The sequence below is a fragment of the Conger conger genome, chromosome 9 (genome assembly GCF_963514075.1).
Source record: "Conger conger chromosome 9, fConCon1.1, whole genome shotgun sequence".
Classification (NCBI taxonomy): domain Eukaryota; kingdom Metazoa; phylum Chordata; class Actinopteri; order Anguilliformes; family Congridae; genus Conger; species Conger conger.
In genome coordinates this window covers 4,822,462-4,846,465 of record NC_083768.1, presented here as the reverse complement: position 1 = coordinate 4,846,465, position 24,004 = coordinate 4,822,462, and the positions used below count along the sequence as shown (strand labels likewise).

The 24,004-nt window shown below is 42.8% G+C and overlaps 1 protein-coding gene across 2 annotated transcripts in view; it reads right to left on the bottom strand.

The window, feature by feature from the left end:
* The window catches only part of LOC133137069 (thymocyte selection-associated high mobility group box protein TOX-like), a 19,866-nt gene extending 4,324 nt beyond the window's left edge, over positions 1–15,542 (bottom strand). For both annotated transcript variants that reach the window (XM_061255090.1, XM_061255091.1), the window contains exons 1-6: positions 15,033–15,542; positions 8,912–8,977; positions 5,460–5,705; positions 3,809–4,012; positions 382–612; positions 209–289 (exon numbers count right to left, since the gene is read on the bottom strand). In XM_061255090.1, coding sequence (XP_061111074.1) covers positions 209–289; positions 382–612; positions 3,809–4,012; positions 5,460–5,705; positions 8,912–8,977; positions 15,033–15,140 — 936 coding nt within the window. In that variant the 5' untranslated portion in view covers positions 15,141–15,542. The remainder of the gene's footprint in view (positions 1–208; positions 290–381; positions 613–3,808; positions 4,013–5,459; positions 5,706–8,911; positions 8,978–15,032) is intronic.
* Positions 15,543–24,004: the final 8,462 nt, after the last annotated feature.

Genomic DNA, 24,004 nt, shown 5'->3' with positions numbered 1-24,004 from the left:
ACTGGAGTTAAACCTGCAGACACTGCGGCCCTCCAGGACTGGAGTTAAACCTGCAAACACTGCTGCCCTCCAGGACTGGAGTTAAACCGGCAGACACTGCGGCCCCCTCCAGGACTGGAGTTAAACCTGCAGACACTGCGGCCCTCCAGGACTGGAGTTAAACCTGACACTGTTGCTCAAGCTCAACAAATGTAAAGTCCCTGTTTACCTGAGACACCAGGTTGGCTCGGTAGGCTGCCAGCTGCTTCAGGTACTCTGTCTTGGCCACTTCAGTCTTCTTCTTGTACAGCTGCAGAAAGTGAGCACACAAAACCCTCAGTGCCCGTCGAGCAGGACAGAGCCCTGGACTCCTCATCGATCTTGACCAGCAGGGGGCAGCACCTGTTTCTGTTCCTCCCCCAGCCCGTCCCAGGTGGACGCCACGATCTTGGAGACCTCCCCGAAGGTGGCGCTGGGGCTCTGGGCCTTGATGGCGGCCTGCGTGTCGCGGAAGAACAGGGCGTAGGCCGAGACGGGCTTCTGCGGCTCGTTGGGGTCTTTTTTCTTCTTTTTCTTCTGCACTTTGGGCTTCTTCCCCCCGTCTGTGGCCGGCCTCTTCTCCGCTCCTCCCCCCTGTGAGGACAGACTCCTCATTATCCTCGCCATCAACCCTGATCAACACTACATTGCCCATGAACCCAGTTCTGATCAAAACTACATTGCCCATGAACCCAGTTCTGATCAAAACTACATTGCCCATGAACCCAGTTCTGATCAAAACTACATTGCCCATGAACCCAGTTCTGATCAAAACTACATTGCCCATGAACCCAGTTCTGATCAAAACTACATTGCCCATGAACCCAGTTCTAATCAAAAATACATTACCCGTAAACCCTGTTCAGAACAAAACTACGTTAACCAAAAATCCAGTCCAGATCAAACCTATGACAGCAGAGGAAACCACATTTTGTCTTGAAATGTTTTTATTTTATATTGTAATAAAAAAGAAAAAAAAAGTGCCCAATTCTACTAAGTGTGCTATTATTATAAATTACTATTTTCCAAACAGGGAGTTTGAGTCAGTTTGAGGTTTGAGTGGATCTGTCCTGTATTTAAACTCTGAATCTGACTTCGTCAGCCCACAGCAACCGTAAAGAGGCGTTATGAAGCTAGCATTTGGCAGTTTGTGAAAACATTCTAAAACCGACCTGCTGGCTGGTGGCCTTTCGATCTGAACCAGAGCAGCAGTGAAGAGGCTTATTAGTTCACATCCGAGCGCTTTGGGGAAACCACTCATCACCAACGTGGACATGACATTGAAGTTATTATAAATATGACTATGAATAATATGCACTGGCTCATTAAACACAATGATTATTTCTAAGGCATTCTCTTCTCACAAACTGTTTAGCTTACAATATGCAAAATTATAATATACAATTATACAAGATAGTTTTACGTTTTTTGGGGGGCCTTTTGAATGACATTCAAAGGTCATAAAACCAACATTTCTCTGAATCCTGTGACCACAGATCATTTTCATATTTATCAACTTGACATTGTTTCAGCTGTATAGTTTCTCATTAGTAATCAGGAAATATGGCCTTTTGTTTCAAGCAGAGGCAGAGGTTGACTTGTACATTGTAAAACGCGCACACACAGACATAGGCACATACACAGACGCGCACACACAGACACATACAGACATAGACACACATACAGACGCACACACAGACGCACACACACACACACACACACACACACACACACACACACACACACACACACACACACACACACACACACACACACACACACAAGCATGTAGTGGAGGCAGACACTGGGGGTTTCCTAGACCAGGCTTGCTACGGCGCTTGATACCATCTAGTATGTAGGTAAACATTGTGCTCTCCCTGTCCCCCTCAGCTGGTGTGTGGTGAGCATTCTGCCACAAAATGGCTGCCGTTGCATCACCCAGGTGGGTGCTACACATTCGTGGCGGTTAAGATGAGATTCCCCCACATCGCTGTAAAGCGCTTTGAGTGTCTAGACGAGTGCAATATAAGTGCAATGATCTCTCTAATTGGTGAGCACTGGGTACCGTTTAGCGGTCGGGAAATGGCGAGTGATGGGCTGAACGATCTGTTGTCGCCATTATGTTCATAATAAGTGCTCGTGGTTTTCACTCGTCGTAGTGGTTAAGGTACATGACTGGGACACGCACGGTCAGTGGTTCTAATCCCCGGTGTCGCCACAATTATGTAAGGTGATGTAATGTAATGTAATGTAAGGTGATGTACTGTAATGTAATGTAGTGTAGTGTAGTGTAATGTAATGTAATGTAATGTAGTGTAATGTAAGGTGATGTAATGTAATGTAGTGTAATGTAATGTAGTGTAATGTAAGGTGATGTAGTGTAATGTAGTGTAAGGTGATGTAGTGTAATGTAGTGTAAGGTGATGTAGTGTAATGTAGTGTAATGTTGTGTAATGTAGTGTAAGGTGATGTAATGTAATGTAGTGTAAGGTGATGTAATGTAAGGTGATGTAGTGTAAGGTGATGTAGTGTAATGCAGTGTAGTGTAATGTAGTGTAGTGTAATGTAGTGTAAGGTGATGTAGTGTAAGGTGATGTAGTGTAATGTAGTGTAAGGTGATGTAATGTAAGGTGATATAGTGTAAGGTGATATAGTGTAAGGTGATATAGTGTAATGTAGTGTAATGTAGTGTAAGGTGATGTAATGTAAGGTGATATAGTGTAAGGTGATGTAGTGTAATGTAGTGTAAGGTGATGTAATGTAAGGTGATATAGTGTAAGGTGATGTAATGTAATGTAGTGTAATGTAGTGTAATGTAGTGTAAGGTGATGTAGTGTAAGGTGATGTAATGTAATGTAGTGTAATGTAGTGTAAGGGGATGTAGTGTAATGTAATGTAATGTAGTGTAAGGTGATGTAATGTAATGTAGTGTAAGGTGATGTAGTGTAAGGTGATGTAATGTAATGTAGTGTAATGTAGTGTAAGGTGATGTAATGTAAGGTGATGTAGTGTAATGTAGTGTAATGTAGTGTAAGGGGATGTAGTGTTATGTAGTGTAATGTAGTGTAAGGTGATGTAATGTAATGTAGTGTAGTGTAATGTAGTGTAGTGTAGTGTAATGTAGTGTAATGTAATGTAGTGTAAGGTGATGTAGTGTAAGGTGATGTAGTGTAATGTAGTGTAAGGTGATGTAATGTAAGGTGATATAGTGTAAGGTGATATAGTGTAAGGTGATGTAGTGTAATGTAGTGTAATGTAGTGTAAGGTGATGTAATGTAAGGTGATATAGTGTAAGGTGATGTAGTGTAATGTAGTGTAAGGTGATGTAATGTAAGGTGATATAGTGTAAGGTGATGTAATGTAATGTAGTGTAATGTAGTGTAATGTAGTGTAAGGTGATGTAGTGTAAGGTGATGTAATGTAATGTAGTGTAATGTAGTGTAAGGGGATGTAGTGTAATGTAATGTAATGTAGTGTAAGGTGATGTAATGTAATGTAGTGTAAGGTGATGTAGTGTAAGGTGATGTAATGTAATATAGTGTAATGTAGTGTAAGGTGATGTAATGTAAGGTGATGTAGTGTTATGTAGTGTAATGTAGTGTAAGGTGATGTAATGTAAGGTGATGTAGTGTACGGTGATGTAATGTAATGTAGTGTAAGGGGATGTAGTGTTATGTAGTGTAATGTAGTGTAAGGTGATGTAATGTAAGGTGATGTAGTGTAAGGTGATGTAGTGTAATGTAGTGTAAGGTGATGTAATTTAGCGGCCATGACGCCCCCCGGTCCTCACCCTCAGGGTCTCGTCTGCGTCCTCCTCGTGCAGGGAGCCGGCGGGGGACGGCGACGCCCGTTTGCTCCCGGGGGGGGACGGCGAGCTGAGCTGCGACTGGTTGATGGTGGTCAGCTGACCGTGCTGCACCATCACCGATTGGATGCTGGGCCTGAAGTCGTCCATTGGGGGGTAAGCGGAGTGGGAGGCGGCCTTGTGCAGCATCTGTGAAACGGGGGAGGCGTTAAGGACGGGAAAACTCGGGGAATGGTGAAGAATCTACCTAAAAAACTTCCTGTTCCAATCCTTCTTCCTAAGCTACATTCTGCCGAGGATTTAAAAAAAAAATAATAATAATAATATACATTTTTTTAATTAACTATATACTTTATACCATTCATAGGACACAATTGAAATTGTTCATGTAACATTACAAAAACATCAACACAATCTCATGTCAACATATTTCATAAAAATACATCGGCAAAATTAACGAAAATGCTATATAATGCAGTGCACAAGTAAAGCTGTTAAAAAAAAAAAACCCGCGGAACTTCACAGAAGCGCTCGTTGAAAGGGGCTACGCTACTCCCGGGTAAAAGCAAACAAAAATGACATTAGAACAAAACACAGCCTGCAGGCGAGGCGAAGCCCGGTGTCGGCGTCAGATCGACACCTCCTTAACGAGAGCACGTGACGGATTCTGAAACAGGGCCAACCGTTAAATGTTTTGGTGGCGCTGGTGTGAAAACGCCAGCTGAGGTGGAAGCAGGCGGGGAGGGTTTCAGTTGACGCAACTGTGAGAGAAGTGCTAGAGGCCTGGTTAACCACAGTTAGTCAGATCGCACGTTGCCGCTGCGCTCTGCTCCAGTGGCTATGGACACTTCACATGAAAACCAAACCCAGCGCTAATTATCGTTTCGCCTGTGCGAAAAAAAAAAAGAAAGAAAGAGGCTTGTATTTATTTCACACGGATATAGATTCGAAAAGAGGACATTTTGTTCCTGATAGTCAGCAATAATTTGTTTTTGTTTGTTTACCTACTTGATCCTTCAATGTAAATATTGCATTTTAAATACTGAATCGAAAATGCTCTGTTTTGAAAATAAAATTAAATACTGAGCACTCGTCACACATCTTTCAAATAGCGAGGTTATAAATCTCCCGGAAATACGCACTTGTAATGTGGGGGATATCGTGTGAGGGGGGCCCAATCCCCCAAGGTCATAATATGTAGGAGGTAGCCCCAAACCCCCCTCCCATCTCCCTGACATTTTGTGCAAGTCAGATAAGTCTATACACACGCTCACTGCTCACAGAACACACTGGGAAGCCCGTGAAAGACATTACATTATTGGCATTTGGCAGACGCTCTTATCCAGAGCGACGTACAGTTGATTAGACTAAGCAGGAGACAATCCTCCCCTGGAGCAATGCGGGGTTAAGGGCCTCGCTCAAGGGCCCAACGGCTGTGCGGATCATATTGTGGCAACACCGGGATTAGAACCACCAACCTTGTGTGTCCCAGTCCTTTACCTTAACCACTACGCTACAGGCCGCCCTGCAGTTGCACACTGGTGTAAGGCACAATCACCACAGCACATTACACGCAACTGTGACATGTGAGACCCGACAGCACTCAGTCGCTCCGAGTGCAAGTGGAAAGACTCACCGCCGACAGGAAACTGGGGGGCGGACCTCCATCTTGGCCCAGCGTGTTGGGGATGCCGATCCCGGGCGGGTCCATTCTGTGCGAGTGGAAGGGGTGTCTGCTGTGAGCCCCGGGCGGGTGCTGGGAATGGTACGCTCCAGGCTGGGTCTCCGGCGGGGAGGGCAGGGTGAGCTCCGGGAGGGCGGGGGGCGTGATCGGGGGGATGTTGAAGTCTTCGTCTCCCAAGCCAGGAGCCGGATACACCTGCTGCTGATCGCAAAGACGAACAATCACATTCAATTAGGCAAATGGGATTTGTTTTGGATTCAAATACTTCAAATTCTGTGCTCTACTGATCTTGCCTGGAGCACCTGAGCCGGCAAGGAGGAGCAGATGGGCGGGGCTTAAACTTTAGGGATCATTTCATTTGTTCCAACACACCAGGAAAGCTTAATCAGGAAAGAAGTATTTGAATCCAATACAAATGCCCTTTGAACCCAGGGCTGGGATTAGTAGCACTAACTTTTCACTCACTTGGGAGGGCCGGAAATTTGGATTTGAAGGCCAGATTTGAGGGGCCAGATTTGAGGATCCCTGTATTAAACCCACTTAAACTCTCAATAAATGCTGAAGAGTTCAGAGCAAGTTGAGTCATAATGTAAAATTGTAACCGGTGAGATTTCAGTCCGTGTAGAGATGTGACCAAAAGGAGGCACTTAATGATAAATACACAGACACAGACACACACACACACACACACATGTGCTCCAAAGATACAGCAATGAATTTATATAACCATCTGGCGAGTTGGTGATTACATCAGAGCAGGTCAGAAGATTCGGCCTGTTCCATAACCCACACTAACGGGGTCCCACGGGGGCGTGAGAACACACCATTAAAATTAATGAACCAGCTACGATCCATCGACAACACAGATAGACTGCAGCAAATACACCAGGATACCTACAGCACCGCATGCTATCAACACCCAGCCTCCCAGCTACACCTACTGTGTGCCACTTGCTGATCCTGTCCAATATACTGCACCGCACTCCACTAAATCACCAAAATGAGCTGGAGTTAATTACCTAGCACTGTTTAACACTAAGGGCGGCACGGATGGTGCAGTGGGTAGCACTGCCGTCTCACAGCAAGGAGGTCCTGGGTTCGAATCCCGGTTGGCCGGGGCCTCTCTGTGTGGAGTTTGCATGTTTGCGTGGGTTTCCTCCGGGTACTCCGGGTAGGCTGACTGGAGAGTCTAAATTGCCCGTGGGTATGAGTGTGTGAGTGAATGGTGTGTGTGCCCTGCGATGGACTGGCGACCTGTCCAGGGTGTATTCCTGCCTTTCGCCCAATGTATGCTGGGATAGGCTCCAGCCCCCTGGCAACCCTATTCAGGATAAGCGGGTTAGGATAATGGATGGATGGATGGATGTTTAACACTAGGCGTTGTAAGTGCGTAAACCAAACAACAAATGTTAACGATACTCAGGACTAGGAATCACACTGGCTTGCACATGTGACCAGTAAACAGTCATCCCTTTTCAATGAAATCAACTCATATTAACTTAATTTAGTTAATAATGCACAATCAACAGCACAGCATTAATGAGGTAAACAGACTTATCACATCTGACACTTCTTAAAGGAGTAACCTGGTGGTTGGTCACTCTTTCTAGGTTTTTATATGCAATTTGCACAAAAGGGCGTTGCAGAAGCACAATGAAAGTATAAAATATGTCCGTTCTTTAGTTTTGGAGAAGTAAGCGTTTTAAATGCGTCGTCCTATTCTCAACCGGTTGAGAATGTTCTCCTACTAGTACGTCACATGAGGATAAGCCCTACCCTATTACTCATGACCCACAGTTTGCGCCGCGGGCCTACAGGAAAGTGGGGGCATGTCATAGAGAATTGACAGTTCTCATTACCACGCCCAAACAGTTCGGGTGAACTTTTATCGTGGGAAATTTAGTATTTCAATTTCATTTCAATCACTGAATAATACAGTATATTATAATAAAAAAAAAAATAAAAAAAAAATAAAAAAATGCACATTTGTTTTATTGTTGCCTAGGGACAACTGACAAGTGTCACATTCAACCACCATGTTTACTCCTTTAATATAATATGTTGTGAAGTCTCTTTCAACTTTTGTTCAAGAGACGCCTCTTGTTATTATTTTATTGTTTTTGTCACCTCCAACGCTTATTCATGTGTTAAATTAAATTATTATGTAAGACGGCCAGATAGAGCGATTAACTGAGGAATTAAGAGGGAAATCAGAAGCCTTGCTTTTCTTTTAAAGCCTCTACCCTTCTCCACAGCCAAATCAGTCCGTTATTCTCTGCAAGGTCTCACCCCGTTTACCATCACAGATGTCTGTGTTAGCTGGCATCGGTTGTGTGGCTCAAGCCAGAGAGAGGAATACAGATTTCATTGCCAAAATTTCTTAAAAGGCTGGAAGCAATTAACCTCAGTAATATAACAAAGTGTTTGTGTGTTTTCTGTATGCGCTCTCTCTCTCGTTCTCTCTTTCGCTTTCTCTCTCTCTCACACTTTCTCAAATTTCTGCATCTCGCATGCAGAATGCACCAATAACATTGAGAAAGTGACCTTCATACTCCAGAGAGGGGTGTGAAATGAGTTCTTGAGGGCTTCATACGTTTAAATCACAAAATCGAGAACTTTCTTTCCCTTCTGGAACCTGCTTCTAAAGACAGACCCTCAGGAAATTATTTGCGATTCTTGCAAGCAGCATAGCCACACAGTACCACTTTGGAGAAAACGCTATAGCACGAGAACAGAAAGTATTTCTGAACCATATAACGTCTCGCTAGTTAACTAGCTGTACTAACTACAGTAAAATGATTATTTCATGACCACACAAATGCTGAAATTTCAGTGTAAAAGAAACTTTTTTCAAATAAACAGAGTAAAATGAAGCTCTGCTGAAATCAACTCTGCACAAATAACACACAATGTACCCAACTAAAGGAAGTGACTGTAGACCAGACCTATTTCTGTGTTCCAGTTAATTCAGGAAGAGGCAATTCTCAGTATTATTTCTGTTTTAGTACACAATTATGATTGACCAAGCCTGTTTTTATATTCAATGATGAACATTATTTATACTTAAGAGAAGTTTCTGACAACCTTGATGGTCTGTAGCAAGAAAATATACACTTAACAAGTAACTATCACCGCTTATTCACAATTATAAACAAAATATATATATTTTTACAAGCAAACTTAATTTTGCAGAATATTTGGGTTATACACACAAGCTCATAAGGCAGAACATTGCTTTTCAAGTTGCTCTGGAGTTATCTGAAGTGATCTGAACATGAACCGCAGAATGCCCCGTACCTGCCAGTGTAAAGCCATCCGCCAGGGCTAATGAACGATATACACTGACGCTGAGATAACACTGAGGGCGGCCATCTTAGAGAGGCACTGAGCGGCAGTTCACCCACCTGACCGGTTGGAGTGAAGTCCGGGATCAGCTCAGACATGCTCATGTACATGTTCCCTCCGTCAAACTGCAAAACACAACAACAGCAAACATTCAGAAAGCTTCCAACGGTCATATTAAGAGAGATGGAGAGAGAGAGAGAGAGAGAGAGAGAGAGTGTATGAGCGAGAGAGAGAGATAGAGAAAGAGAGAGAGAGAGAGTGTGTGAGCGAGAGAGAGAGAGAGAGAGAGAGACGAGGAAGAAAAAATTGGAGGAGGGAGATTTCCTTTTTTTTTTTCATGCATATTGCTTTGGCAATATGTACTGTTTGTATTTCAAACCAGTAAAGAACAGTGAATTCAAATGAAAGAGGGGGAGAAGGAAAGAGAGATAGATGGAGAGGGAGTGAGGACATATTGTAACGTGAGAGTGTGAGGGAGACAGAGAAGTCCTGTCACATTCTTCAATGCGACACGGTGGAGTGCTGTCATATTCCTTGATGTGTACACTCTCCAGCACCAGGGATAACAAAGATGCTTCACTGGGATCTGGAAGGTTGGTAGTTCAGTGTAGCCACAATAAGATCAGTACAGCTGTTGGGCCCTTGAAAGCTCAAATCAAAATGAATAGATTACCGTAATTGTAGTAAAAAGTGATTGCACCGGGTTTTTAGTGTCCTGTGCAACTGTGCCAGCAGGGTTTCTAGGTCAGGAGGCTTGCGGCACCTTCAACCACATTTCACCATGTAGCATTCCCGACAGCCTGCCAACATCCGCCCCGCCCCCGTGCTGTCCGTCATCCGGGGAACTCCGCCCCAATAATCAGAATCTGGCACAATCCGCCCAGCCCTCAGAATAATAGGTGTGACCTGAATTTCCTGAGTCAAAACCAAATCTAATGCCTTTTATCTTCAAAAGAGCATCTGAACGATGAATGGCAATTGAATACAACTCCTCTTCTAAATAGTTTCAGTGAACAGCTGTCCTTTGAACTGGAGAATGGTGTATGAGCACAAAAATATCTATTGTTTTCTCTCAATTCTGGAAGACACAAAGACAGCATTTAAGATTTGATCTGAACCACAAAAAGCTAAATAAAAATGTACTGCACTCAAGTACAAGAGCATACAAGCGTAGTTTATAGAGCTGTCAGAAAACTAAAACTAAGGTTTTAGAACAACAACCCGCTCTCCGGGACAGGAGTCGGTTGTGTACCCCGGTGCCAAATCTTTACAACTGGGGTAAAATGCAATAAATAAACCTGCTTGTTTCTCTATATATACGTTTGAAACCAAGTAAAAAAATAAAAATAATAATAATAATACACTCCAATATGCATATTAGGACAACCAACAGGCCTACGTGATGGGCCGTACTCTTTCAACGGGGGAATCGAGAGCATACCCAAGCACGAGAAATTCCGATAAAGACAGCATTTCTGTTTCCATAAAACACATGTTTGTGGAGGACCGCATGATGGGAAATACCACAGCGTCTTAGTTTGCTTTACATACACTCACACCGGCTAATTTCACACTCTGGGTCATTCTGTGAACACTGTCAACCCGAGGTGTGGGAGGTGACACACCGCTGGCTGACATTTCACAGAATGACCGCTCTTACACTATTTTACCCTTTACACACTTAAACACCAGCGCATTTTACACAGTGACACAGTGAGATTTACACTTTCACGTTACACTACATACTGCTATACACACTGGTCAAAGCTGACCGGAAGGTGGCAGTAACGCGAATAACCACACATTACAACAGTGGTATGCAGAAGAGCATCTCGGAACACACAACGCATCATAACTCTAAGTGGATAGGCTACAGCAGCAGAAGAGCAATGAGTCTAAAAAGAAGTCTAATATACACCGAATAAAGTTCTCACTGAGTGTATATTTCATATGAAGTACAATAATATCGGAGGTAAATTAATTCAACTTAATTAAAACAAAATTATTAATTTAATTTCTTTAAGATAATAAGCAACATGCGAAGGCATTCCTGGTTCCTTCCCCTTGACGTTTGGCTCAAAGTGAACTCCTTTCCATGGACTGGGATTATGTCCAATAAACACCAGTGAAGAAAACACACAGACTGTTCACCAAACAAAACAAACGGGGCAAACAGCACAAAGCCCGTTCCTATTTTACCCATGACCACACTATCTATTGTCACAAATCGTTTTTTGCGTGATTGAGGGGGTGACACCTGACGATACCGAACGGGTCGATTGCAGCAAGCTTTCGGCCTTTCCGCACAAACACCAGCGCGTGGACCGCCGACGGGCCCATCAGAACCCTTTCAGCACACATTTCACCTGAAAAAAACCACCGTCCGGCTGCCACAAGCGCAGGCCCGAATCTGCACATCGGTCTGGAAAAAGGATCCCTCTTTAACTATATTACAGTCATTAAGAATCCTCTCTCACTGCCAGCATTACTTATCCTTCCGCTGTTATGTGTCACTCATTCAACCGCGCTGCCCAAATTTGTCTGCAAACCGCTGGAATGACACACCGGTGCTTTTTCAAGCTGCTCGCGGTGGGGCACAATGAAGTCGGTCTGAATCACCTAAAATAACCCACGCACGTGCGATGAACAGCAGTTTTGAGAAGTTCACACAAGGCACAGGCACACTTCACAGGTTGAGAGGCCTTTCGCCAGGTGACGAAACTGGTCGTGAGTCGTTTCCACGAAACCAGAGTTACAGAATCACACTCTGGTACATTATAGGACTGAACCAGAGTTACAGAATCACACTCTGGTACATTAGGACTGAACCAGAGTTACAGAATCACACTCTGACACATTAGGACTGAACCAGAGTTACAGAATCACACTCTGGTACATTAGGACTGAACCAGAGTTACAGAATCACACTCTGGTACATTAGGACTGAACCAGAGTTACAGAATCACACTCTGGTACATTATAGGACTGAACCAGAGTTACAGAATCACACTGATACATTAGGACTGAACCAGAGTTACAGAATCACACTCTGATACATTAGGACTCAACCAGAGTTACAGAATCACACTCTGACACATTAGGACTCAACCAGAGTTACAGAATCACACTCTGATACATTAGGACTCAACCAGAGTTACAGAATCACACTCTGGTACATTAGGACTGAACCAGAGTTACAGAATCACACTCTGATACATTAGGACTCAACCAGAGTTACAGAATCACACTCTGACACATTAGGACTGAACCAGAGTTACAGAATCACACTCTGACACATTAGGACTGAACCAGAGTTACAGAATCACACTCTGGTACATTAGGACTGAACCAGAGTTACAGAATCACACTCTGGTACATTAGGACTGAACCAGAGTTACAGAATCACACTCTGATACATTAGGACTGAACCAGAGTTACAGAATCACACTCTGACACATTAGGACTGAACTTAAGAGGAAGGACTGCTATTTTAGTCTCATAGGAAAAAAATATTATTATTATTATTATTATTATTAAAGTAACACTTTATTTTACAGCAAGATGATTACCTAGTCTTTACTGTGTAAATACCAGGTACTTATTAGGTAACTATTTTGATTTCAGAGGGAAGTGTTATGAAACAGGCTGTAAAATGTACTTACATAAGGCCCTTAACCCTGCATTGCTCCAGGGGAGGATTGTCTCCTGCTTAGTCTAATCAACTGTACGTCGCTCTGGATAAGTGCCAAAAGCCAATAATGTAAAGTAATGAAATCAAAGTAGTTGCCTAATAATTACAAGTAGCTGTGTACTTACCCAGTAAATAATACCCAAAAAGACTCTGTATTTGCGGTACAAATGTATAATGGAATATGGCACGTCTTCAGATGAATCGTTCGTGAGAGTGTGAGGGAGAGTCAAATTCAGCGTAAGAGTCAAATTCAGCGTTATGTTCTTTACTTTCTGATCTTTCCTCTCACACTGCAATGCTCATGCCGATCTCCTTTGCCACTTCAGGTCGCTGCCAATCATTGGTCAGCGCACAGAACAGAATACTGTGTACACGTATGAACGCTGTGCAGTGGCTTCAGAAAATATCCTGACCCTTTTTGCACAATTTGAGTTGTAGTTTTAGAAAAAAAAAAATCGATTAAAAATTATTTGCCCATCAATCTACACTCAATAACTTATAACAAAGTGAAAACGTTTTTTTTCTTTTTGCAAATTTATTATAAATCAATACCATTTACATAAGTATTTGTAAGTATGAGTATTTGCACCCTTTGCTGTGCCACCCGAAATTGTGGTCAGGTACCTCCTGTTTGCTTTAATTATCCCTGAGATGTGTCTAGAACTTGAATTAAAATTTCATCCATTTTGAGTTAAATCTACAACACAATAATGTGTGCAAAAAGTGAAGGGGTCTGAATGCTTTCTGAAGTCACTGTGGATAAAAGTTTTTCAAGCTTCTGCAGTCTGACTCCGCAGGCTACTAAAGGATGCCGACATAGAGACCGTCCATTCATCTGTGCCTGGGCTGCCAGCTGTAATCCAACAGCTACTCGGAAACGAAGGAAATGTTTTGAAATGCATCCGACTGAGCGTACAGCACGTCGACACAAACTGGTCAAGAAGCGGCCGAATACTACCGCTAATATGCTCATATTTTTTTTGAAAGAAACAGAATTTGGGCACTCTGTAGTGTAGTGGCTGAGGTACATGACTGGAACCCACAGATGACTGGCGGGGGTCTGATGCCCGGTGTAGCCACGATAAGATCTGTTGTTGGGCACAGCCGCTGGGCCCTTGAGCAAGGCCCTTAACCCCACACTGCTCCCCAGGTGCAGCACTATGGCTGCCCACTGCTCCTAAGTAACTAGGCTGGGTCAAATCCAGAGGACAAATTAACCCACAAAGTTCAATAAAGTATATCTTCTTCTTCTTCTTCTTCTTCAATGCTAGTCGCTAAAACAATCTTCACGGAGTTGGAAACTTAAAAAAAAAAATGTCAGTGGAAGAAATTATCAGTACGGCATACTTATCATAATTTAGCTTTTTAAGGAAAAGGTCCGTTCGACTGACAAAATGGATCAAGAACTTTCATAATTTCCTTCACGTAATATCACAAAAAAAAAGACCTCATACGTAACTGAGAAAAGATTTTTAACGAATTAGCCTACATTACAGTTATTTAGCTGACGCTTTGCTAATGCGACGTACAGTTGATTAGACTAAGCAGGGGCCAATCCCCCCCTGGAGCAATGTGGGGTGAAGGGTCTTGCTGAAGGGCCCAACAGCTGCTCTGGTCTTATTGTGACTACACTGGGGCTTGAACCACCAACCTTCCAGGTCCCAGTCATGCACCTTAGCCACCATACAGCGAAAGGATCCACCACCGCAAATACCCCGGATTAAGTCACATTCCACAATACATCCGTGTGTATTTGTTCAAGAAAAGCCCCGCACACAATCCCCCTTATTTACCTCTGTTCTCTCTCTTGTTCTCTCTCTCTCTCTCTCTCTCTCTCTCTCTCTCTCTCTCTCTCTCTCTCTCACACACACATACACACACATTAATTAATAATTTCTGTTTTTCTTGTAAAGTGCGACTACATTACCTCTATTAGTTACTGAAAAGCCTGTAAGGAAGGCAAACGAAGCGTCGAAAACTGCAGCGTGTATAAAGTAAAATGCTTTGAAGACAGTACATGAGGAAACGCAAGATAAACTAAAATTACACCTGTTAGCTATTACTGTTAGCTGAACGATGGCTTGCTAAGCGCATGCAGCTAATCGGCTCTACTCAAATATCAACTCGTCGCTAATACGAAGGTATAGCTACGAGCCCTGTTCTCGGAAAACTTCGTCGTAGCTCGCAACCCAACAACTGCAGTAGCTAATTTAGTGCGTAGCGATTCCTTTGAGTAAATGCGCAGGCTCTCAAGTTAACAAACTCTGATCAAATGGATCGTTTTCGTGCCCAACTCTGTGAAAAGCACCCCCCCTTTTTCCCCATACGAATGGATTCGACTTAATACGTTTTTTTTTAGTAGACTATGTTTACGTTAAAACACTACACACACGTGGGTACGTCTTGAATGATCCCCACATTTTAAAAGTGGCCGAACACTGTTTGTAAATACACGTCAACGACGCAAAGAGTAATTGAAAGTGAATCACCTTGTTGCAATATAGAGGGTCAAAAGGACGCGAGGGTTCCGGACAGAAAGAGTCTGGTGTCGCTGCCGAAGGCTGCACCGGAGGAGGGTAAAATCTCATCATGTCCATTTCATCAGATATACCAAATCACCTGTTTCCCCACTTGCTTCTGTTTTCGCTGTAAGGTAGCGGCTGAGTAAGGAATAAAACGAGTGGCCTACGCGCAAGTAAAAGTTTGATATTTGCAGAGTCGATTTACAGGAACACTTCGATGCTCACACATCCGTTTGCGGTTTTGCGAGAAAAAAAAGAATAGAAGAAAAAGAAACTGGTGCCACGAGCGTTTAAATGATTAATGTTTGGTGACAAAGGTTCGCGTTGTCCGTCAAAACTGGTTTCCACTCGAAAAAAAGTTGTTTTATTCCGCGATGAGAGCAGAGAAAACCCCCCCTAGTTTTACAAAAACGGCAACCTCGCGCAGTTCGCAAGAGGGACAGTTTGAGTCGCTTCGTGCCCCTCAGAATTCACACAAAAGGCTCGTACAGAGGAGCAGAGCCATGAGTTTGTGTGTTCGTGAGCGGTCGACAGGGGGCGAAATACGATATTGGCTTAGGTTAGTACGGTGAAACGAACACTTTTTTTCCGTACGTATTGCGCAAAATTAATGAAAAAATAGAAGTTTTTCCTAGTTTGAATAAAATAAAATAAAATAAATTTTTTGTCATGACATCGCATTAAGGCTTTTTAGCTGGACCTCTCATGCAAGTTGTCCTGAAAAGAAAGGATGGGCTTCCCCTCTATGGCCAGGTTTCTCCCGAGATTTCTCCCCCGCGGGGACTTTTTTCTCACCGCAGTGTGCCGAGCATAACGCAGGATGTACACCGGGTACATACAGGGCAGAAAGGAGCGTCCAATTCTTAACCCTCTACGAGGTGTAAGCTCACACAAATGTGGGATTGGAATGTTCTTAACTGAATACTGATGGAACAATCACCACTGGTACCAGAGCACCACCAGACTCTTTCTGTCCTCTTGACCCCCGATATTGCAACAAGGTGATTCACTTCCAATTACTCTTTGCGTCGTTGACGTGTATTTACAAACAGTGTTCGGCCTCTTCTAAAATGTGGGATCATTCAAGACGTACCCCCCCCCCCCTAAACTCTAAAAAAGGGGACTTCCCAGTAATGGAATACTTTCATCATATTCATTTAAAATGCAAACCAAAAAAAAAAAAGAAAGAAAAACTCTTTGTACTGATTGTTAAAACATCTCTTGGGGGGTTTGGCGCAGTCTATGAGACAACAGTTACTTTCTTAAAGGATTATACGCACATAAACAGGGCATTCCTGGAGGATTACTCCCTGGTGAACAGGTCAGTGTGTGTGGCTCACATCTCTCTTCACATTGACCTTTCAGCAGTAATGCACATTGTGTTCACTGCCACACTGACTGACTGAGCTCCTCTTACTGACTGAGCTCCTCACCACTCCTCTTACTGACTGAGCTCCTCATACCTCCTCTTACTGACTGAGCTCCTCTTACTGACTGAGCTCCACACACCTCCTCTTACTGACTGAGCTCCTCTTACTGACTGAGCTCCACACACCTCCTCTTACTGACTGAGCTCCTCTTACTGACTGAGCTCCACACACCTCCTCTTACTGACTGAGCTCCACACACCTCCTCTTACTGACTGAGCTCCTCTTACTGACTGAGCTCCACACACCTCCTCTTACTGACTGAGCTCCTCTTACTGACTGAGCTCCTCACGCCTCCTCTTACTGACTGAGCTCCTCACACCTCCTCTTACTGACTGAGCTCCTCTTACTGACTGAGCTCCTCACACCTCCTCTTACTGACTGAGCTCCTCACACCTCCTCTTACTGACTGAGCTCCACACACCTCCTCTTACTGACTGAGCTCCTCACACCTCCTCTTACTGACTGAGCTCCTCTTACTGACTGAGCTCCACACACCTCCTCTTACTGACTGAGCTCCTCAGACTGACTGAGCTCCTCACGCCTCCTCTTACTGACTGAGATGAACTGACCACACTCTAATACTTAGACTGATCTCATCTCACTAATAATAATAATAATAATAATAATAATAATAATAATAAATGTATTTCTGAATTTGTATATTCTTTTCAGCACACTTCCCAAAATGAAATAAAATAAAGTGAAAATTAGACTAAAGTTGAATTAAGTTGAATTAAAATAGAATTGAATAATAGAATGCTTCCCAACAACACATTCAACACACTGATCATTACTGATCATTATGTGAAGTAATATTTGTAATATTTGTAATATTTGTGATGGTGGGTCCCTGAGGGGTCCAGGGCCGCTCTTGGGAAGCGTAACCACGGGCCAGGGCCGCCGGTGCCCACGGGCCTCAGCGAGGGAGGAGCACGCAGGCTGAACACAGACCTGTCAGTGCTCGTCTGGTCTGGCTCCCGCACTGTCACCGTGGGGACAGCACAGGCCCATCAGGGCCGCAGCCCCTGCCAGCGCACCAGCCTCATTCTGTAACGCGCCGTAACTGGCTCAGCTTTACATTTTATTGTTTTGTTTTGGAGATGTTTCTGTTTTTGTGTGTACTGCTTTCGTCAGTGCCTGCTGCTGAAGGGATACTATGTGCCTGCCTCGATGAAACCTCTTTTAGTTTAAAGATGAAGCAAATGACAACAAGCCAAAACTGTATTGTATTAAAGTACATTTAAGGGGAAAAATATTTTTAAAAAAAGAGCAAGGGTAAAATGGAAATGAATTCCACATAACATAGATTCAAAAATAAAAAAAATAAAAAAATCCTATCAAAATAAAACATTTTTACTTGAGCTGTCTTTTTTTAATGCAAACAAATTCAAAATCAAAGAGCTGACATCGGCGACCCTGAGAGAGGACTCCTCAAACTGAGAGGTGGCAGGAAAAGGAGGCAGTGAAAAACCACAAACAAACAAAACCAGACCCTGATTACTCCTCGTGTGCGACCATTATGTAAATGTACACATCCAATTAACCCTGCAAGGGGTGAGATCGCAAATGTGTGATTAGAGTGTTCTTAACTCAACATTCTAATGCTGATGTCACAATCACTGCTGGTAACTGGGCTGGGGGAGGGCGGGGGTGGAGTTCTAGAACACTGACTTTTGAATTTTGAAAAACATTCCAAAAAAAAAAAAACCTACGGAATAGAACATTCTAATTCTTGCAGGCTGTGGCCTGTACATTTTTCACTTGAAATGTTAGGAGGTGGTACGTAACCACTATTTCCCCAATGCGTGTGCATCCTGGCGTCTTCACCATACAGTAATGTATGTGAAAGGAGACTAATGGGTCATATTAGGTCATATGGGCCCCGCCCCACCACCCCCACCCGCTCCAGTTGTGCTGAGTGAAGTGGTTAATGTGCTCCAATTAGCAGACTGCGGCTTGTTCCGACGGCACGGGGGCCTTGTGTGATTGTAATTAAGGGCAATTGAACGGAAAGTCTCCATCACAATGACTTAATCTTCACTGCCCTGTCTGCACCAGACGCCCCAGCACCCCCACTCCATTCCTCTCAGGCCCCAGGCTGGGAGAGGATGCCTGCTCTAGAGCAGTTATCCCTGGGGTTAGATGGATGTGGGGCAGGGTCACGTTCGGCCCCGACCAAAACGGAGCGAAGCGTTTATTTAAACGGAAACGGTGGCGCGCTGAACATCCTGTTGCAAACCGTGGGCGGGCTGACTGACGTAGTACGCTTTGCTCCTATGGCGTGTGAGAAGGCGTTCTCCAGACTTTAAAGCACAGGCCTACGTCATTATCGATTTGATTACACCCCCGACACACCCACCAAACGCGAGCAGACATACTGTGCTCATATTGTTCATCTGAGTGTAGTTATCGTTTATAGTTACAGTTTATCATTGGTCTGTATGGAGTGTAGCTATTACATTACATTACAGGCATTTGGCAGACGCTCTTACCCAGAGCGACGTACAGTTGATTAGACTAAGCAGGAGACAATCCTCCCCTGGAGCAATGCAGGGTTAAGGGCCTTGCTCAAGGGCCCAACGGCTGCGCGGATCTTATTGTGGCTACACCGGGATTAGAACCACCAACCTTGCGTGTTCCAGTCATTTACCTTAGCCACTACACTACAGGCCGCCCCAACACCATACTCATTGTTAATCTATATTACATATGTTTAACTGAAGCGCATTCAGAGCAACTTACAAATACATCAAACATCACTGCATTAACATGAGTTACGTGTGTGAGTCCTAGAAGTGTATGTGCAATACCATTAGGGCATTAAGGCATAAACTATACTCCCATTTAAATCCCCAACCGACCATTTGACCCGCTAACTCAGAATAAGTCAAATCTACGTAATTCAAATACAGCTACTAAGTGCGAGCAGAATCGGAGAACGTGATACGACATCGCTGAAATCATTAGCATTCGCTGACATTTTCTTGCTCCCCATCGTCTGTGCTGCAATCTCAGGGCACAAAGAAGGTTTTATCTTCAAAAATGTTTGAGTGATAATCAACATTTTAAGTGTTTGACTACAGAATAGCTGAGCCCAAAAGACCTCTCTCATTAGACTTTGTGATTTTCTGCAGAGGGGCCTGTCACAGATTTAACAATCAAATCCTGTTACCCAAGCAAAATGTCAAATCATTTGAGCAATATGATTCTGGAACAATGTCAGAAAGACAGATCTGTCTTTTCTTCCTTTGGTCTGACTGGCCCTGTTTAGATCCAGAGCTGTCATCACTAAGAGTTTCTGTGGATTGAGAGTGTCTTTCAAGGTTAAACGGTGTTAACGTTTGACGGGGAAGGACAGGTGTTGACAAGTAAAAGTTGCCTTTCGTAATTGTCAAGACAGAGCAGTGCAGGCATTTTGATCCTGCTCAACGCAAAGGGCTAAAAGTGGACTATGTTAAATTGTTTCTTTGTTATAGATTCCACAGTGTCAAAGGCAGTTTGTTATCTTGCGTGTGCCTCGGAGTTTGAATGTGTATTCATTTCTAAATGAAGTCTGTGCCCTCCTCTGATACCAGCCAGAGTCTAAGAGTGCAACAAGAGCAGCAGTGACCTCTCTCTCTCTCTCTCTCTCTCTCTCTCTGTCTCTCTCTCTGTCTCTGTCTCTCTGTCTCTGTCTCTCTCTGTCTCTGTCTCTCTGTCTCTGTCTCTCTGTCTCTGTCTCTGTCTCTCTCTCTCTCTCTCTCTCTCTCTCTCTCTCTCTCTCTCTCTCTCTCTCTCTCTCTCGCAGCAACAAACACCTCCAAACCACAACACTGTTTATCACTTCCCCTTCTCTGTGAACGGGCTGACTTTGAAACGCCATTGGCTGAGGCAATGAGAACCAACTTTCAACCAATGAGCTTGAATTATTGTACAGCTATACAATGTTTTGGTACAGAGTGTTGGGCTGTCAACTGTATACACTGAAACCTGAATTGAAGGACTATAAACACAGGCAGAGGGTGAGTCAACATGTCAGTGAGAATGATAGGAAGGGACTTACAACGGTCTTGTAACAATGTTTTAACACAAAGGTCTTACCTATTGTACTTTTACATGCTGGTAAAAAAAATTCTTCATGATGTGTGTGTCATTAATGTTTTTATGCTTGCAGGTAATGTCAGCTGCTTTCTTGGTCAGGTCTCTCCAGCAAAAGATATTCTGAATCTCAAGATATAATGGTTAAATAAATAAAAAATAAATAAATAAATGAACCTAAGAGGACACCTGGTTGTTGTGGCTATTTCAGAATTGAATAGCATGGATGAATAGGCCCCTTAGAAGCCCAAACAGCCATATTCAAGGATCTAGGACCGGCCTGAGCCAGGTGCAGAGGAGAGGGGTCAGAGGTCAGAGTTCATAGTTCAGGGGTCATGTCTGTTCTGAATGGACTTTGCCAGCTCATGCATTTGTATGAATGCCATTCATGAGCCAGATTAATTATTCTATGGTTCTATTTCTGTGGTTGCATCAGTTTCGACAAAATGGCTGTAATCAGCCCCATACAGATGAGCCACGACACTGGAGAACAAACATCACACAGATTGGAGAAATACCAGAGTGAAATATTGTGAAATATTGGAACGAAAACGTCAGTTAATGTGTTAATGGTTAACTAATATCCATGGAATATAACTACAAATTCATCTTAACTTATTCAGAAGAGAGTTATCGACGGTATCTCAAGACTCAAGACTATTCCATCGTTATTTCCCATACATATCAACGTATTTGCACATTTTTCATATTTATCCTGTGGACAGCTTCACCTTAAAAAAAAAAACCCCATCTCAGCACAAAACAGGCAGTGATAATTGTGTCTGCTCATTTCCACTAATACTGGTCATGTGCATTTAGAAAAGATGTGTCCTGGTTGGTGTAAGAGCTGAAAGGTCTTTCATAAAAGCGACAGCAAAGTGCGCTTAATTACATTTGAATGATAATTTACCCTTCTGGCTATAATGCAACAATAAAAAACCTCAAGTGCATGACTGTAAGTTTAATGCACTTACTGTATGGAGCAAATTGAATGCTAACATTGTACAATAAGGTTCCATGAATTGGCATGAACTAATGCAGGTGTTAACTAACTACTACTGAGAAGTGAATATGTACATCATTAACTGTTCGCAACTGCATTAGTTGTTGGGAATTCATATTGGAATGAAAACGTCAGTTCATGTATTTGTTAATGGTTAACTAAGTTAATTCTATGGCTTGCTAATGTATAGATATCATGTAACACTTATGTTAGTTGTTAACAAGTGCATTAACGTATGAAAAGTTAATGTCATGCTTAATTCATGCATTAGTCCATCATTAATTCATGCTATTCATTAACTACATTTGTTAATGCCAATTCATGAACCGTATTGTAAAATGAGTTTGATTAGCTTTTAGATTATTTATTTTTTTAACCCAGATAGGCAAAATATATCGTTTGTGGTTGTGTCAGTTTTGTACATGTTATACACTTGATATTCAAAAGTGTGTAGATCTAGCAAGCCTGAGAAAACACTTTTCCTTTCTGGCGTCTCATAAACCAGACTGACAAGCAAATAAACTACACGGCCACACAAGTAATAAGGAAAAACAGGCTTTGGATAGTATAGCCTGTCAACAAGGAGAACACAGTAATAACCATCCGTCATTGTGATTGTTATCAGGGTTGCCATGACAACCGGTCTCCAGTGGCAACATTTGTCGTCTCCACGGTTCGACGACTGCTCGTAAGCCTCTTGATTTTAAACCACAGGGACTGCTGTAATTGTGCTCTGGCTACGAAAATGCGCGTGTGACAACATTAATAATAATTTCTGAAGTTTCTGCAAATAAGCCTGTGGAAGTCCATTTCCAGAAAATGACAACGGCCTCGGGTGTTTTTCGGGAGAATGTATAATATAGCCGTTGCTATGCTATATGGTTTTCAACATTTCTCGAGGATGAGAATAGCTTTTCATTTTTATTCTTGGGGAGTTTCTTTTTTCAAAAAGGCAGCAACCGCAATGAATATTTCTACTGGTGACATTTCTACTGGAAATGTGATTTTACAAATACCACATATGATAAAAGCACTGGTATAAGTCAGTTTATTGTAACTTGGCTCCCCAGTTCGGCCTGACACGGCACCAGTTCTCTTGGGTTTTCCTTTCTTTTTATTTATTTACCAAGGACAATGCACATTAATCAACATTTTCAGTTTCCACATCAATGTTCGCCCTTTCCTGTGTGAGGCGAGAATCTCATTTCCATTAAGGAGGGGGAAAACTGAGCCATAAGCGTAACTAGGCAAGGAGAAATATATTTATTTTCGCGCTACCATTTTAAGGTTCTTTTTGAGACTTGGTGACCCCAAGATGCAACCAATCTCTGCAATTTTTAAACGGTGATTTTTTTTAGGACCTTCCTCATCGTCCATGGGGACAATGTGCACTTGCATTCCCCCCCTCTAGCAAGTTTGTAACCATTCCATACGTTTTACTTTTCATTTTTTTATAGAATTGTTATTATTGCCCTTACTGAGCTAAGTGGTATGCTTAACCATTGACTGGATGTATTTTTTTTGTAGCCTACGCATTACCAGACTTGTGATGGTGAATTATCCGTCTCTTCTGAATATGGTTCCTTTACAGTGAGATGCACTGAATCAAGTAAAATGAAATTGCCAATAAGAGCTCGTTTGATTTTATTTACAATAATTATTAGGGGTGCTGATATTTTAGACACCTGTGGTTTCCAGAAAAAATGAGATGACTTAATAAAAACAATTGAAATGAGAGTAAATGTATTGAAATAGTATGTCGTTTTCCCACACGTTTGAACATAACATATAGATGATTATTTGTGCCGTTTATTATATGCAGCTTTTTTTTTTTCCTTCTTCGTTGTTATCAATAATTCTGGAGCCCACTGTATATATTTGCAAATGAAGTGAAGCAAGGTGAATGTTTGTGAATGCACATCTGAAGGGCCCGAGTTAGCATGACTGGCCGGTACTCCATGAGTCAACTAACGGATTCAGGCAAATGTCAATCGATCAACTGAGTCATCGAGACCACAAGAACAGTGCTGACTCACCCTGGCTCATAGCTGTCCTTCTAAGACCTTTAAAACACACACAAAACCTTTTAGCACACACAAAGGCAATGCCACAATCAATGATTGGTACAAGAAGAAGACCATGGCCAATCGTTGGTTACGTTACTGGTTTTGTGTGTGCTAAAAAGCTTAGCACGTGCTAACGGTTTTAGTAAATTAAGCTGTCGATGGTCACCTGATCGCGGGCCGGGAGCATCGCTGAGATTCTGTCAATCTAGACCATCTCAAGACAACACCTTGGGGCTGAGTAAAAAACTACCTTCCTAAAAAGATCTAATAAAAATAACTTTATAAACCTATTTGTGAGTGAAATTCAAGCACAACTTTTGCAGGCAAGTAAAAAGTAAAAAAACCCCAAAAAAACATTACCAT